The 16,653-nt window shown below is 43.5% G+C and overlaps 1 protein-coding gene across 1 annotated transcript; it reads left to right on the top strand.

Annotated features, from left to right (window-relative positions):
- Positions 1-4,211: 4,211 nt before the first annotated feature.
- HRG (histidine rich glycoprotein) lies at positions 4,212-12,483 on the top strand. The gene is made up of 7 exons (XM_069558387.1): positions 4,212-4,552; positions 6,285-6,401; positions 7,174-7,264; positions 8,402-8,568; positions 9,510-9,590; positions 10,300-10,401; positions 11,607-12,483. The coding sequence occupies exons 1-7, from the start codon at positions 4,298-4,300 to the stop codon at positions 12,405-12,407; spliced, it is 1,614 nt and encodes a 537-aa protein (XP_069414488.1). The 5' UTR covers positions 4,212-4,297; the 3' UTR covers positions 12,408-12,483.
- Positions 12,484-16,653: the final 4,170 nt, after the last annotated feature.

The following is a 16,653-nucleotide window of genomic DNA, read 5'->3' as shown; positions in this document are numbered from 1 at the left end:
AGAAGGCAATGGCACCCCACTCCGGTACTCTTGCCTGGAAAATCCCATGGATGGAGGAGCCTGGTAGGCTGCAGTCCATGGGGTCGCTAAGAGTCGGACACGACTGAGCGACTTCACTTTCACTTTTCAGTTCATGCATTGGAGAAGGAAATGGCAACCCACTCCAGTGTTCTTGCCTGGAGAATCCCAGGGACAGAGGAGCCTAGTGGGCTGCCGTCTATGGGGTCGCAGAGTGGGACACGACTGAAGCGACTTAGCAGCAGCAATTGTCACAGGGCATGAGTGCTCCCCCTTCTGGTTTCCCAACTCTATGTAATTGAGATTTCTGTTAATTTTTCACAAAAGCATAGTGCGATTCTTTTGATCAAATAATATGAAAATTAAAGGATATCAAGAGACTGGGATTTATCAGAACTGCTGCTGCTGCTGCTGCGTCCCTTCAGTCATGTCCGACAGATGGCAGCCCACCAGGCTCCCCTGTCCCTGGGATTCTCCAGGCAACAACACTGGAGTGGGTTGACCTTTCCTTCTTCAATGCATGAAAGTGAAAAGTGAAAGTGAAGTCGCTCAGTCGTGTCCGACTCAGCGACCCCATGGACTGCAGCCCACCAGGCTCCTCCGTCCATGGGATTGAACTTCACTCCTTTATTCCACAGTCATTTCAACACCAAGTATTGGTCAGATATTGTCTGCAAAACCTTCCACTTGAAGGTGGATTTTTTTTTTTTCTCACATCTGAATTGTCTTCAAGCCCTAGAACCTGATAAATTTAGTGATGGGTAGATGGAAATGACATTTGCCTGTAGCCTGTGGTTAAGCCTGGGGAGAACAAAACATTGTCTCAAGTTGGGGAACTTTCTGACTCCTTTAAAATTTTTTCCCAGAGCAGAAATTAAGGAACCAGATAACATTTACTCCCAATTTTTTAATTTAAAAAACTATATAATAATGAATGTTTATACATACATATTATACACACATACACACAAATATATGTGGTTGCACATATACACACACACATATATATATACACACACACACATCTTTTTAAATTGGACAGGTGCTATGGGCTGCATTGTGTCCCCATAAAATTCAAATACTGAAGTCCTAGTCCCCAGTTTCTCAGAATGTGACTGTATTTGGAAGTAAGGTCTTTAAAGAGGTAATTAGGTTAACAATGAAGCCATTAGCTGCTGTTGCTGCTGCTGCTAAGTCGCTTCAGTTGTGTCCCACTCTGTGCGACCCCAGAGACGGCAGCCCACCAGGCTCCCCTGTTCCTGGGATTCTCCAGGCAAGAACACTGGAGTGGGTTGCCATTTCCTTCTTCAATGCATGAAAGTGAAAATTGAAAGTGAAGTCGCTCAGTTGTGTCCGACTCTTAGCGACCCCATGGACTGCAGCGTACCAGGCTCCTCTGTCCATGGGATTGCCCAGGCAAGAGTATTGGAGTGGGTTGCCATTGGTGGGGCTTAATTCAGTACGTGTCCTTATAAGAAGAGGAGATTTAGCATACAGAGGGAAGAACACATGGGGACAGAGAGAAGATGGCCATGTGCAAGCCTCAGAAGAAACCAGTCCTCTGACACCTTGATCTTGGAATTCTTAGTCTCTAGAATTATGAAAGAATTACTTCTATTGTTTAAGCCACCCAGTCTGTGGTACTTTGTTCTGGAAGTCCTAGCAAACTCATACAACAGGGATTTCGCAGATATGACTATTCTCCTCCCTCCCGGGAGCTATTTCCCAGAAGAGGATCATATGCCTTGGTATAATTTGCTTAAGAGCAATAGACAACATTCACACACTATTACCCTTATCTGCCTCCTTTAAGATGGAAAAATGACTCAGTCGGGGTATCAGTTGATGTCTTTGACCCTATTTCAGTCAGGGTCTAGCAAGAAGCATAACACATCGCTAGTACACTATTTGTCTTTAAGGTTGGATAAAGCAGGGGGAAGGGACTTCCCTGGTGGTCTGGTGGTTGGGACTCTGTGCTTCGAATGCAGGAAGCACGGTTTCAATCTCTGGTCAGGGAACTAACAGCCCATATGCCACACGGCACGGCCAAAAAATAAAGCAAGAAGAGAATGCATGGCCCTCATGACTGCCCCTAGGTCTTAACACAGCAGTTCAGTTCAGTTCAGTCACTCAGTCGCCTCCGAGTCTTTGCGACCCCATGGACTGCAGCACGCCAGGCCTCCCTGTCCATCATCAACTCCTGGAGTTTACTCAAACTCATGCCCATTGAGTCGATGACGCCATCAGACCATCTCATCCTCTGCCGTCCCCTTCTCCTCCTGCCTTCAGTCTTTCCCAGGATCAGGGTCTCTTCCAATGAGTCAGTTCTTCTCATCAGGTGGCCAAAGTATTGGAGTTTCAGCTTCAGCATCAGTCCTTCTACAACAGTGTTCAGGAAAAGCTGATTCTCACTGTCGGTGCCCTCTTCCGTCCCCTCAATGTTCCAGTCTCTTTCCCTCCACCAGCATTTGACTCACCCAGGGCACTCAATATTGGGTGTGGCCAGTGTAGCAATACTAGAAAAGCCTAATTAAGGAGCTCAACCTGAAATCCATTGAAACATAATACGGTTGTGTTCTAATCAATGACCTTCCCCTCCCTCCCTGGGTTGGAGCCACTGAGTAACACCTTGGCCAGATTCCATACTATTCCTGTCATCCTAAATTACACTGAAGCCGTCTGGTTTGGATATTTAAAAGCTAGTGTTACTAATATTAAAGGTACAATCTCAAATATAGTTCAAGACGGATTTCTTCCCCTTTTAACACTCACTACATCAGACTACGACTCTGGGAAGTGAGGTCTCATTCCATACACCTTCCCCATGGCTTCTCTCCTCAAATTCTTTCCATTCCCTGGGGTTGTGTCCAAAGCCCAACCGGTTCTCAGCTTCGACTGCACATTGGGAAAACTACCAACACCTGGGTCCACTCTGAAAGCCCTTGGTTTAGTTGCTCTGGGGGAAGCCTGGACATAAGGATTTTGAAAAGCTCCTCAGGTGACTCCAGTACGAATTCAAGGCTGAGAGCCATGGCCGTAGACTCTGACACTGCAAGAAGACTGGGGAGGAAGGCAGGTGCTGTAAGTCACTGGTAGTGGGGAGGCAGCCTGGGTTGACTTCTCCTCATCCTTTCTGATGCTGCTGGGCTCTACTGGCATGAGGGATCTGTGCACTCACACTGTTTTTCAGGAGGGGTGCAGATGGGGGATTAGCTTAATCTCAGCCCTATCCCCCAGTCCTGGGTCCCTCACCCAATGGTATATGCCCTCTAACCCTATCTCTGGGAAGGGCATTGAATGACTTGGCGGCTACCTTCACCACCTTCCTCTTCCACATGAACTAATTGTCTTTCGCATCCTTCAAGGGTCACAAAGAACTAGAATGACAGTGTGCTCCCAACTTTTTCCCAGGTGGTACTGAGCAGGACCCTGTGGGGCTCCTGGGCACACAGTTTTTCCGTGTCCCCCATTTCTTTGATTACAGGGAACAGCCTTCATTTAGCCTCCATGACCTTCCCTGACTTTGAATTCAAGCAGTTGTTAATTTGTAAAGGGAGGGGACCCCCAGGTGGTATTAGTGGTAAAGAACTTACTTGCCAATACAGGAGATGTAAGAGAGAGATGCGGATTTGATCGCTGGGTGGGGAAGATACCCTGGAGGAGGAAATGGCAACCCACTCCAGTATTCTTGCCTAGAGAATCCCATGGACAGGGGGCCTGGCAGGCTATAGTCCATGGGATCACATAGAGTCCGGCATGACTGAAGTGACTTAGCATGCACAGGGAGAAACAGTCAAGAGTAGCCTTGAGCCTAGGTCATTTCCTCTTCAACCATTACACACAACAATATCTTTAAGCTGTTTTGCAGATACTGAAACCCCCTCCAGGTGGGAGAAGTTAACAATTAATGATGGTATGCTGCCTCCAAACACACAGACCCCAGACCTGTCAGGCCTGAGGGTTGATGATGCTGACTCCTACTTACCTCACCTCAAACCCATTAGAAGAATGACCACAAGCTGATCACACTGTCTCTGAACAATTACTATAAAACATCTCACTGTCTTCCCCCTGTTGGGACACGTGGTTTTGAGGGCATTAGCCTCAAAACGAGGAATGTTTATAAACATGGCATGTTTCAGCTTTCTGTCCCCAGGGCCCACTAATCATTTACAGAGTGTTGACAGATATTTGAACCAGGGGTCAAGGTGAACATCCCCAGTTACATAACAAAAATGTATAAAATCTTGCTTAATCAGTTGTGTGTGCGTTTCGGAAAATGTGTATAAACTTGTCTGCCGCGGTATCCCAGAGGAAGGGGTGCTTTTCACACTTTAACAAGATGAAGGCATTCCCTGCAGCACTGCTGTCCATCCTTCTGATCACACAGCAGTGTTCTTGTGCCGTGAGTCCCACAGGCTGCGATGCCGTTGAGCCCGTGGCTGCGAAAGCTCTGGACCTGATCAATAAAGGACGGTGGGATGGCTACCTTTTCCAGTTGCTGCGGGTCGCTGATGCCCACTTGGAAAGAGTGGTGAGGAGCGTCCCACAGCAGCGCTGAGTGGGGAGGTGATGGACCAGGGCCAGAGGAGACGCTAGCTCCTAAGCCTGCCACTTTGCACGGTGGATTGTCTTCGGTCAGGGTTGTTGGTTTCATTTCTGGGCTGCTCTGTGCTGTACTGTGTTCAGTCATGTCTGACTCTTTTCGACCCCGTGGACTGTAGCTCGCCAGGCCCCTCTGTCCATGGACTTCCCAAGCAAGAATACTAGAGTAGGTTGCCATTTCCTCCTCCAGGGGATCTTTACCACCCAGGGATCGAACCCGTGTCTCTTGCATCTCCTGTATTGGCAGGCAGATTCTTTACCACTGTGCTACCTGGGAAGCCCTCAGGGCTGCTCTAACTGTTCTCTTATTCTTTGAATTAATATCTGTTACTAGTATGTCCTGGACTTCCCAGGTGTCACTGATGGTAAAGAACCCTCGTGCCAATGCAGGATACATAGGAGACGTGGGTTCGATCTCTGGGTCGGGATGGTCCCCTGGAGGAGGGCAGGTCAACCCACTTCAGGATTCTTGCCTGGAAAATCCCATGGATAGAGGAAACTGCTGGGCTACAGTCCATGCAGTCGCAAAGAGTTGGACATGACTGAAGCTACTGAGCACAGTCATTATGTCCTTGATCAGCCTCTAAATACTTATAAGCACTTATGCAGAGCCCAATCAATGGCTAACTGCTATAAGAGGAAGAATATAATAAACTATGGGCTTTACTCTCAAGGAAATAATCATCACCTCACACACACATATAGGTGAACTGGGTAAGATGGGATATACTCAGGTGACTGAGTGGAATAAGTGCTGCAGGGATCAAATGGAAGATCAATTATAATGGATGGGAGAAGGCTTCATTTGCATCCTGAAGAATGAGCAGGATTTGAACAGCATAATGGCTTGGATAATGGCCTTCTAGGAGAATTCCTGGTACACCACCTCTCTATGTGTAGGGAATCTGGAAGGAAGGTATGGAGAAACAGAACAAAGGCAGAGGGGGTCCAGAGGTTCTCTGTGGGTTTTGGAACAGCCATCATCTTGGAAGAGAGACATTCCTTAAGCCAAAGACTAAGGCAATAAATAATGGCATCTCTGATTAGACAAAGGAGGTAGAGGGACAGAGCTAGTTTGTAAGCGAAGAGAGTGAATTGAGCTTTGGGCAAGTTGAAATCAAGACAAGAAATCTGGGATTCCCCTGATGGTCCACTGGTTAGGACTCTGAGTTTCCACTGTAAGGGGAACAGGTTTGATCCCTTGTCAGGGAACTAGGATCCCACATGCTGCCAAAGGAAAAAAAAAAAAGAGTCAATCTATTAAAAAAAAAAAAAAAAAAGACAAGAAGCCCAAGTTCAGGAATAGAACTGGATGAGAGGACACAGCTGTACATACAGAATGGAGGCCATAATATGGCTGGTATTGCTTATATTCTAGTCTTGTACCTTCAATACTTCCCCCCAAACCAACACTGCCTTTTTGTGATTGCTCTTTAAAATTCATGGGCAGAAGCAATATTATGACCAGTTAAAAACTCTCTATGCTTTCTATTAAATAAACAGATCACATGATATAAAGGTAGGGCACCTGCAATGACTTGGAGAGGAGTAGAATGACAGGAATGACAGGAATTCCATTTAAGAAATAAAGAGCTTATTTTTATTGGAAAACTCTGGGTTTCCACATACTACCCAGCCATTGCTTTCTTGGCATTCCCCAGGAATCCACAGCTGTCTACTATTTAGTCTTGGATGTGAAAGAATCTGACTGTCCAGTCCTATCCAGGAAGCACTGGGATGACTGTGAGCCGGATGTTTCTCGTCATCCATCTGAAATAGTAAGTAAACCGGCTACTATTCCTCTCCTGTTAGCATTCCGGACTTCTATCAATAGATAGAAAGAAGCAGAAATATCTTCTTGCCCAGGGTGGTTGCACACCTGAGCTTACACACTAAAACAATAAGAGCAAAACTTCTGCGTCTCGGCTTATAAGGACTATGTTGACTTCGAGTAATATTTTCTTGAGAGCCATACCGGGAATCCAGTTCAAGAAAAGTCAGTGGGGCTTATGGTCCCATGTCATAGCATGACCAGCTGTGAGACCTTGGGCAAATCACCTAATGTCTAAGAACCTCTGAACCTGTAACTGTGAATGCTGGTTTCCCTAACAGAAATGGCCAAAAGGATTAGTTGCAGTCACCATAAGGAATGGAGTCTTGTTCTGCACATTGCACATGGGTTCTCAGAGCCCAGGTTCTCTGCCACAGAGGAAGATGCAAAAATAAATGAGCAAAGATATAAGATTTCAGTTCCAGAAAATATGACGACTACATATCCAGCAGTTTTAGCTTTTTTTTTTCCTTGAAAGTGTTTGGGATATGGCCATTATCTCTTTCAACACTTTCTCTGTGGTTCTCATGAGAATTTTGCTTGTAGCATATCCAGCCCACAGAACTATGCTAAGAAAATACAGGTTTTTGAGAGAAGGTTTGGCGAGAGGAAGCACAATAATTTCAAATGGATAGTAGGAGCATGCTGCCTCACGTTTTTGTTCCCTCAGGTGAACCTAAGGAAAGAAGTAGGCTATAACATAAATCTCTTTCTTGCAGGTGATTGGACAATGTAAGGTAATCGCTATAACACGTTTGGCTGGGTCTGAGGATCTTAGAGTGAATGACTTTAACTGCACCACAAGTTCCGGTATGATTGCCTGTTAAAATGCTAATTAATTCTAGGTTCATACAAAATTCAATCAAACAGTGGTATTCATCATAGAAGGCTATGAAGTATGTATCAGAAATGGTTCCTGCCCTTGTGGATACAATTATCACTTGCTCTCTTGAGAAGAGAAGATTTTTCCCTATTACTGGCACATCTTCTTTTATAGAAATTCAACATCTAAAAACAGAAATTTACAAGGGGCTGTATGACATCATTGTAGACAACATAGGCTCTGGGGTCCGATTTGAGTTTGAACCCCAATCTCAACACTTACTAGTTGTATGGTTTTAAGGGCAAGTTACTTCTTCAAGCTTTCCTCCTTTGTAAAATGAGGATAACAATAATGTTATCCCTTCAGGTTCTTCCCAGAATTAAATAGATAGCCTGTGTAGTATACTTTGCAAAGTACTTAGTGTTCAAGTATTGACTTCAACGACTGAAAGTTACGTATGCTCACAAAGCAGTTATACGTATATTAACTTGTTTAATCTCACAAGATTATGAAATAAAGATTATAATACTTTCTATTTTAGATATAAAATAAACCTCAAGGAGTTTCAATGACCCAGCCTGGGGAACAGAGCCAAAGTGTGGCAAAGACATGACCCTATTCGACCTGCACTGACTCTAAATTACACACCTTTTAAATTCACCTTTTCAAAAGAATTATCACAGAATTTCTTTTAAAATAATTAATCTTAACATGGTTCAATATATAAAAATTCGACAGTCAAGCAACTCCCACATAAGGTTGCCATAAAGAAAGATTGAGCTGCATCTTCTGTTCTCTGGGCAATATTTTGTGTTAACGATGCCTCTCTCCTCGGCAGAGACGGGGAAGGGTTCATTAAAATATTAGCACTTAATGAGTGATGGGTTGTCATGAATAGGGGTCACAACAGAGACTTGAGCGTTAGAAGGATCTGGGTTTAAGTTTAGCTCAGCCACTGATTGACTGACTTGATCTTGGACAAGTTACCTCTCTAAGCCTCAATTTCCATCTATAAAATGGAAGCTATTGTTATTCTTGCCATCACGTTTACATGTGTCAAGTCCCAACATTGACATTACTGCTTCCAACTCAGTAACCGCAAAACTGCCCATTTCTTTCTCCAGTCTCTTCGGCACTGACCAATACTATAGACAGCCCAGTGCTCTTCGATTTCTTTGAGGATACTGAGCTCTACAGAGAACAAGCTGACAACGCCCTGGAGAAGTACAAAAGGGAGAACAGTGACTTTGCTCCTTTCAGAGTGGACAAAGTGATGAGGGCTGTGAGAGTGGTGAGTCTCCTCTAATGTTTAGCTAGCACCGAGGGCCCAGAGTCCAGCACAGCCGGTGTGACCTTAGCAGCCCTGAGCCTCTTTGCTGCCCTCACTCGACCTTTTAATTTGAGACCTTTTAAATTGAGGCTCCCTCCTTCAGTTCTTTGGAGTTGTGGGTATCTGTGTGTCAATATTGAACAGAGAAAAGGAAAAACCCAAACAAGGAAGAGGGAAAGACAGAAGAGGATAAAACTTACGTGAGTCATTATAATCATCTGGTCCTGATCTCCTGTATTATGATGGAAAACAGAGACTCAGAGCACCCACCTCACCACTCCTAGTGGTGTGGCTGGAGTGAGACAGTTCTGCCTCCCAGCCCAAGGACCTCAGCGCTTCCCACCCAAGCTAGCCTTGCACAGCAGCTAGTTGATGTCGGTCATGCATTTGTAAATGCAGTTAAATAGATTATGGTGCATGCAAACAATGAAATGGATACGCCACAGTTACTGAAAACAACATTTTGAATGTTTATGCACTGGAAAGAGTTTCAAGATACATTGCTAATGGAAAAAGTAGGTTACAGAACAATACTTAAGACTATGATTCCATTTATGTTAAATAATTAGATATATGTGTATATGTGTAACATATTTAGGAAAAGGCTTGAAGGGAAAATCCATCAAGTGGATGATAGTGGTACCTCTGAGAATGAGAGGCACAAAGGTTGATTTTTCACACTACCCTTAGTTATGTCTGTATTTATTAGTTGAAACTTTCAATGAAATAGTATTCACCTTATCACTCATGTGATAAATTTTTAAAGGCAGAGAAAAATGGTGCATATTGGAGATTTTGAATCCTCATAGTACTTAATAGTATGTTGGAAAGTAAGCATCTACTGCTTTTATTTTTTTTAACTTTTTATATACTTGAAACTGCTTGGATTCAATTTGTTCTAGAGAGGAGGGAAAGGTACCAGTTACTTCCTGGACTTCTCTGTGAGGAACTGTTCCAGTCACCACTTTCCCAGACACTCTCATGTGAGTATAATCAGTGTCTGTGAAGTGCTAGGTAACATTCAGAAGCCACTTATTATGTGCCAGGCATCCTTCTAAGTGCTTTACATATATTACCTTATTAATTCGCTGCTGCCCTACGAAGTAGATACTACTTTTATTCCTGATTTACAGACAGGGAACCTAAGGCACAGAGCGGTTAAGTGAATCGTGAGAGTATCACATATATTATAAAATTATTCATGTTATTTACCTACACTTAGCACTGGATTTTTTTTTTTTTTACCCATTAGGATTAAACTAAAACAAGTAACTAGCTTGTATTAAGAACTGACACCCAAGAGCACTATCACTCATGTCACCTCATTTACACTTCACAGTGACTCCATTTGACAAAGAGGTAACTGAGGCTCAGCAAAGGGTCCTGCCTGATGTTCACAACCGAGCTGAGGTTAGAATCCAGTCTTTCTGATGCTCAAGCAAAGGGATTGTTCCCCTAGTCACTTATCCTTTGATACTCAGGTATCTGCATGAAGATCTCCTTATTTTCTGGAGTATCTTACCCTCCTCAGGACACAACCTAATGACTAAACAACAATCACCCTGATTTTTCTAGAGCCTCTTTTCCTTTCCCAAATGTCTGGGAGTTCCCAACAAAGCTGGATACCTTGCTACCACCTGCACATACACACTCAAACACACACACCCTAACAGGTTTATCATTTCTTTACAGATCTTTGGATTCTGCAGAGCAGATTTGTTCTATGATGTGGAAGCCTCTGACTTGGAAACCCCAAAAACCATTGTCACAAACTGTGAAGTCTTCAACCTTAAGGTGGGTTGCTTAAGTAGGCTTTGTCATGATCAGCGCCAAACTAGGTGATATTTTCACACACACAGCATATACTGTTCTTATGGTTGTTGGTGTGTATTGTGTGTGTATGTGTAAGAGGGACAGAAGAGGGAGAAAGAGAGATGGTGGATGAGGCAGTAGGGATGACAAGGAGGAGAAATACAGAGAGAACAGGGAAAGTACAATTGGGACAGTACAAATTGCTGATATGACACGAAAACTATGGATTTCTCCCCACCCTCCAAGAATTGAGAAGGGTAAGACTGGCCAGAAAAGTAAAATCATGATTAATTCAACCAACCTCTAATGAATTGAAAGTAGCTCTCGTAGTCAGAACTCCAGTGCTGACACTTAATTCCTAGCTTTCAATATTAGGCATAGAACCTAAAAAATGAATGAGACTAAAATCTACTATATAAAGGTGTATGAAAGAAGACTCAAAACAGTAGTTTACATATGTCCCAGAAAGTTTTTATTCGATACCAAGATATTCTTCACAGTGTTTTTTATATCAGAAAAAAAACAAAACCTGAGCATAATCCAAGTGCCCATGTACCAGCACCACCTCAAGTGGAGGGGGCAGGCTTGTCACCATGAACATGGCTCCACAGATTTCTTAAAAATTAAAATCTGAACAAGGAGAAGTACACAGTGGTAAGTGATCATTCTTTAGGAGTAGGAGATGTTTGTACCATAAAACCTTGACTTGTTGAGAATATAAATTATAAGGCACTAATTTTCCAAAGGTTGATCTATAGATAAGCATCATTTTATAGTATAATTTCATCAGTTTATATTGAGATGGGAAGGATAATAATGAGTGTTTTCACAACATAACATTTATTTCATCTAAAGGACTACTCTTTACTCTGAGATTAAGTTTCTGACTCTGACAAGAGTCAGAAAATAACAAAAATATTAAAATAATCAAATGTTATTTGATTATTAAAATATTTCTGTTGTGAAATAATGATGGTAGTAAATGACAGTTTTGTTTGTATTTTGATTTTGTTTGTATTTTGAATGAGAGTTGGCCAGATACGAATTTGAGAAATCCTTTTTTGATATCCTACTTTTAAAAATAGTTGTGGAATCTAAAATCTAGTGCTATTGACATAAATTAAATTAAACATCCAGCTTCTTTCTGTGTTACATGATGATATCCACTCTTCTGTTTCCATCATCAGGAACATAGAAACTTCAGTGGTGTGCAACATCATTTGGGCCGTCCCTTCCACTCTGGCGAGCATGAGCATTTTCCTGCTGGAAGGCCTCCATTTAAGCCCGGTGGATCTAAAGATCATGGTCATCCCCATGAGTCACATAACTTTAGATGCCCACCTCCTCTAGAACACAAAAATCACTCAGACAGTCCACCATTTCAAGCAAGTGTTCCTCTACCATTTCCCCCTCCAGGGTTAAGATGTCCTCACCCTCCCTTTGGCACCAAGGGTAAACATAGGCCCCCTCATGACCATAGTTCTGATGAGCACCACCCCCATGGACACCACCCCCATGGACACCACCCCCATGGACACCACCCCCATGGACACCATCCTCATGGACATCATCCCCGTGGACACCATCCTCATGGACACCATCCTCATGGACACCACCCCCATGACCATGATTTCTACGACCATGGACCCTGTGACCCACCACCACATAGCCAAGGTCCCCAAGACCACCATCGCCAAGGCCGTGGCCCACCACCTTGGCACTCCAAAAAAAGAGGTCCAGGTGAAGGACACCTTCGCTTCCACTGGAGACCAATTGGATATATTCACCGACTTCCTTCACTAAAGAAAGGTGAAGTTCTCCCTCTTCCAGAAGCCAATTTTCCCAGCTTCTCATTGCCAAACCACAATAATCCCCTACAGCCAGAAATTCAGGCCTTCCCCCAGTCAGCCTCTGAATCATGTCCCGGGACATTCAACGTTAGGTTTCTACATATCTCAAAGTTTTTTGCGTATACATTGCCAAAATAAAATCCTTGATGGGGAAAAATAAGTCACGTCCTGAATGAGAACCATAAATAAAATGTGACCAGTAATACATGCAAAATGCAAGTTATTATAACCTTACTTTCATACTCAGGATAGGGCAAAATGTGGATAGGGGAGGAAATGACATAAGAATAGACAGACAAAAGGAAAGGAGAGGAAAGATATCAGTGCTACAGATTGGAAGTTAAGTCCATCACTGGCTACTATATCACTTGAAGCAAATCTCTGATCCTCAAAATTTCTTTCTTGGATTAAACTCCTTTAATTCCGGCATTTTTCCTTTACTGGTACTTATGCTGAGGCTGGACCTACCAAGAAGGAATTTACTATCATTAAAAGGATTATTTTTATAAAAGTGACCCAAATTCTCTTCCACTTGTTATCCAGTCCCCTAAATTTCCTTTTGGGAAAACAAATTCTCAATTCAATTATTAAGGAAACAAAGCTCATGCTATAAACTGTTTTTTTTTAAAAAGGCTGCAAGCATGAATCGTAACCATAAATTCAAGTGCACAAAAAATACTACTTTATTTTTGGAACAAATTAATTTCTATTTTAAGTTGGCATCCTTACTGAGCTAATGGGAAATTTAACCTCAGGCCTTCTTGGACTTTCTGCTACTCCCTACACAAAGCAGTTCTAGGGTTTTACTCTCATAGTGCCAAGGTGTTTGTGTGGTAGGCATGAGAAGGAGGCGTGATTCTTCACCACTGGCCCACCAGGTCCCCCTGCTGAGGAATGCTTACTGCTCTGTTCACATGACTCTTTAGGTCTAGTTTACCTGCTTTTTCTATATCAAACTGGTGATACAGGAATCTCTGTAAGACAGTTAATGGAATGACTGCCAGGAGGTCATTCCATATGGTCATATGGCTCTGTTCCTGAGATCCTGCTGCCTCCAGGCTACGTTTCTAGAAAGCAGGACCGAGATGCCCTCTGCTGTCCTTTTCCTATCTTCTCCCCAGAGTAGTCTCAGATAAGAGCCTCTTTTCACTTTATTTTCACTGCCAAAAGACTCCTTTTTCACACTCAAATCTTTCTTTTCCCTTCTTCCCACATCAAGCCTCAAGTATTTTGTTTTTGTTGTTTAGCCGCTAAGTCATGCCTGATTTTTTGCGACCCCATGGACTGTAACCCTCCAGGTTCCTCTGTCCATGGAATTCTCTAGGTGAGAATACTGGAATGGTTTTCCATTGCCTTTTCCAGGGAATCTTCCCAGCCCAGGGACTGAACCCATCTCTCCACCACTGAAGGTGGATTCTATACTGCTGAACCACCAGGGAAAATATCAAGTGTTCAGACACAGGCTAAAATCAGGAGAGTGAAGGACAGAGAAGCCTGACGTGCTGCAGTCCATGGGGTTGCAAAGAGTGGGACATGACTTAGAGACTGAACGACAAAAACAAGATTTCAGATTCTCTCCACCTAACTTAATGAACACTTTCAGGTGTGTGGGTTTGGCAGAAGGAGGTAGATTCTAATGGTGAGGCTGGGGGATGGAGCGGGGCGGGGTCGGGGTGGTCAGGGGCAGGGAAAAAAGCTAAGGGTGAAAGAGACCAAGTTCTTAAGCTGGGAAGAAAGAGAAATGCACAAAGATAGAGAAGGTGAAACTGGAAGCGTAAGAAGGTCACTGAAGATGCACAGTCCAAGAGCTGGAATGGAATACAGGCTGATGATGGTGGTATTTCAAGTGAAGACTCAAATGCAGTGTTGTCGAGTGACTTCCCTGGTGGTCCAGTGGCTGAGACTCCACGTTCCTAATGCAGGGGATCCATGTTCAATCCCTGGTCAGGGAACTGGAGATCACATAGAGATCATATGCCACAACCAAGAGTTTGCATGCTGCAGCTACAGATCCTACATACCGCAAAGAAGACAGAAGGTCCTGCATGCCGCAACCAAGACCCGATGAGTCAAACAAATAAATAAAAATAAATGTTAAAGAGCAAAAGCAACCGTTCCCCTGCACCCTCCACCCCCACCCTCCCCACCCCTCCCTACCCGCCCCCTCCACCCCCGTCCCGCCTAGAGTGTTGTTGAACCTAACTTTGTGTGCCTGACATACTGTGAGGCCAAAAAAGAGTTTGGATCAAAGAAAGGTTTATTAGATGAAGCGGCACCAACATAGATGATGGGAGAGCTAGACTTGTGTCAAATTCAATTTATCTTGCTGACTGCCCAGGGCACAAGGTTCTGGAAGGCACAAAAGGTAAAGGAGAGGGGGATCTTTGTGATTTCAGGATGTCTCAGTTGCAGATACCCTGGCACTGTCTTGTGGCTAGATGTGTTCTCAGTGATTGTGATTAATCTATGGGTTCCTGCAAAGCAAATCAGTCAATCAATGTCTTGTGATCCCTCAACTTCTCTCTAGGAGAGAGTAATAGCAATGATTGAGGCATTTTATTATTTCTTAGGGCCTTTGTGATGGGTCAGGAGTTTCGGTTCTTAATTGACTCCCCCCACCGCCCCACTCCACCCCTCCAGTGTCATATATTTTAAGCCCTCTTGGAGCCAGTTGGTTAAAGCCACAGGGCAATTTGGGGTCATAAAGCAAGGTATCAGTTTAAAATAAAAGTCACGGTTTAAGATTATATTGGGCTTGCTTTTCCTTTGTTTTTGTACTACCTCACTTCCCTAGTTAGTAATTGTGTGAATCTGCTCTTTGGAACTCAGGGAAGGTTTAGGAAACTTTTTACAAACAAGAGGCAGGCAGAGGGCACGGGGTGGGGTTTTGTCCCAGGAAGGCCCCAAAGGGTCCAGTTTCAACAGGATTTGCCTGTATATACAGGTGTGCGCGTGCATGTACGTTCAGTCGCTTTAGTCCTGTCCGACTCTTTGTAACCCCACGGACTGTAGCCCGCCAGGCTCTTCTGTCCGTGGGATTCTCCAGGCAAGAATACTGGAGTGGGTTGCCATGCCCTCCTCCAGGGAGATCTTCCCAAACCAGGGATTGAACCTATGTCTCCTGTATCTCCTGCATTGCAGATGGATTCTTTACCCACTGAGACACCTGGGAAGCCCGTATAGTTACATACACAACCGACAAGAAAGAGTGTGACTTTGAAGGTCGTTGATCTGACTCTAATCCCAGCCCCACAATTTACTAATTATAGCAAAAGTTAAACATTCACGTACTTTTTAGCTATCATGTAACAAAAAGCATCTAGACAAGAAGCAATCAATGGTATATTGTCCAAACCTCTAGCACAATGTAAAATCCCTAAAGTAGGAATCCTTTCTTACCCCTTTTTTCATCTGTATCAACTGTTTGCATATTATGAATGCATTTAATTGAAATGAATTGAGAGGACTCAATACTGTGTTTTCCAGGAAACTGTTTTAATAATTCAAGCAATGTTTGTGAAAAGACTTAATAAATTATAAAATACTGCTCAAATGCTTCTGAGAGTTATTAAGCTATGTTTTTTTTTTTTTTTTTGGTCTGCCTGGAGTTCACCTTTCTCTACTCTCTAATTAAGCTGCCAGCACTGTGTCCACACCTTCATGGAGAAATATGATTCTGCAGGGCTGGCATTCAGTGGGGTGTTCCACTAATTGTCTATCACTGATGACTCTCCTGATGAGTTGTATCTGGTCTGCTTGGTCAGTGTTTTCATGGTACTCGTTATTAAACACTAGTATTGAATACTAGCACCATCACTGTGGCTTCAGGAAATGAAGCCTAGCTGTATTTCCAGGAGAAAAGGAAAATAGGCGTCCATGATGACTAATTTTTAGAGAAGAAAGATGAGGCCCAAAGAAGTTTAATTATTTTTTTAGGATCTTACAGTAAGTAAATTGTGGGGCTGGGATTACAACCCAGGTCGACCTCATCCAAAGTCACATCCTTTGCTGTTTATTTTTTTTCCTGTAGGTGGCACAGTGGTAAAGAATCTTCCTGTAATGCAGGAGATGAGATGCAGGAGACATGGGTTCAGTCCATGGGTGGGGAAAATCACCTGAGGAAGAACTGGTAACGCACTCCAGTATTCCTGCCTGGAGACTCTCATGGACGGAGGATCCTGTCAGGTTACAGTCCATGGTGCTGCAAGAGTGGACACAGCTGTGTGACTGCACACACACATGTGCACATACACTGCCAAGTCCTGTGTTTTTAATTTTTCTGTCAGTTTTATTAAGAAATAATTGACACACTGCTCCTAAGTCACTTCAGTCGTGTCTGACTCTGTGCGACCCCATAGACAGCAGCCGACCAGACTCCCCTGTC

Source organism: Ovis canadensis, chromosome 1 (assembly GCF_042477335.2).
Source record: "Ovis canadensis isolate MfBH-ARS-UI-01 breed Bighorn chromosome 1, ARS-UI_OviCan_v2, whole genome shotgun sequence".
NCBI classification, from domain to species: domain Eukaryota; kingdom Metazoa; phylum Chordata; class Mammalia; order Artiodactyla; family Bovidae; genus Ovis; species Ovis canadensis.
Note: the sequence above shows the minus strand (reverse complement) of the source record. Positions and strands in the feature narration are given on the sequence as shown.

Excerpts from the sequence above, each read along its gene's own strand:
- HRG (XM_069558387.1), top strand. The coding sequence starts at position 4,298 with ATGTGTATAAACTTGTCTGCCGCGGTATCCCAGAGGAAGGGGTGCTTT. Across the intron at positions 6,402-7,173 it reads CTCGTCATCCATCTGAAATA|GTGATTGGACAATGTAAGGT; the intron begins GTAAGTAAACCG and ends TCTTTCTTGCAG. Across the intron at positions 10,402-11,606 it reads GTGAAGTCTTCAACCTTAAG|GAACATAGAAACTTCAGTGG; the intron begins GTGGGTTGCTTA and ends TTCCATCATCAG.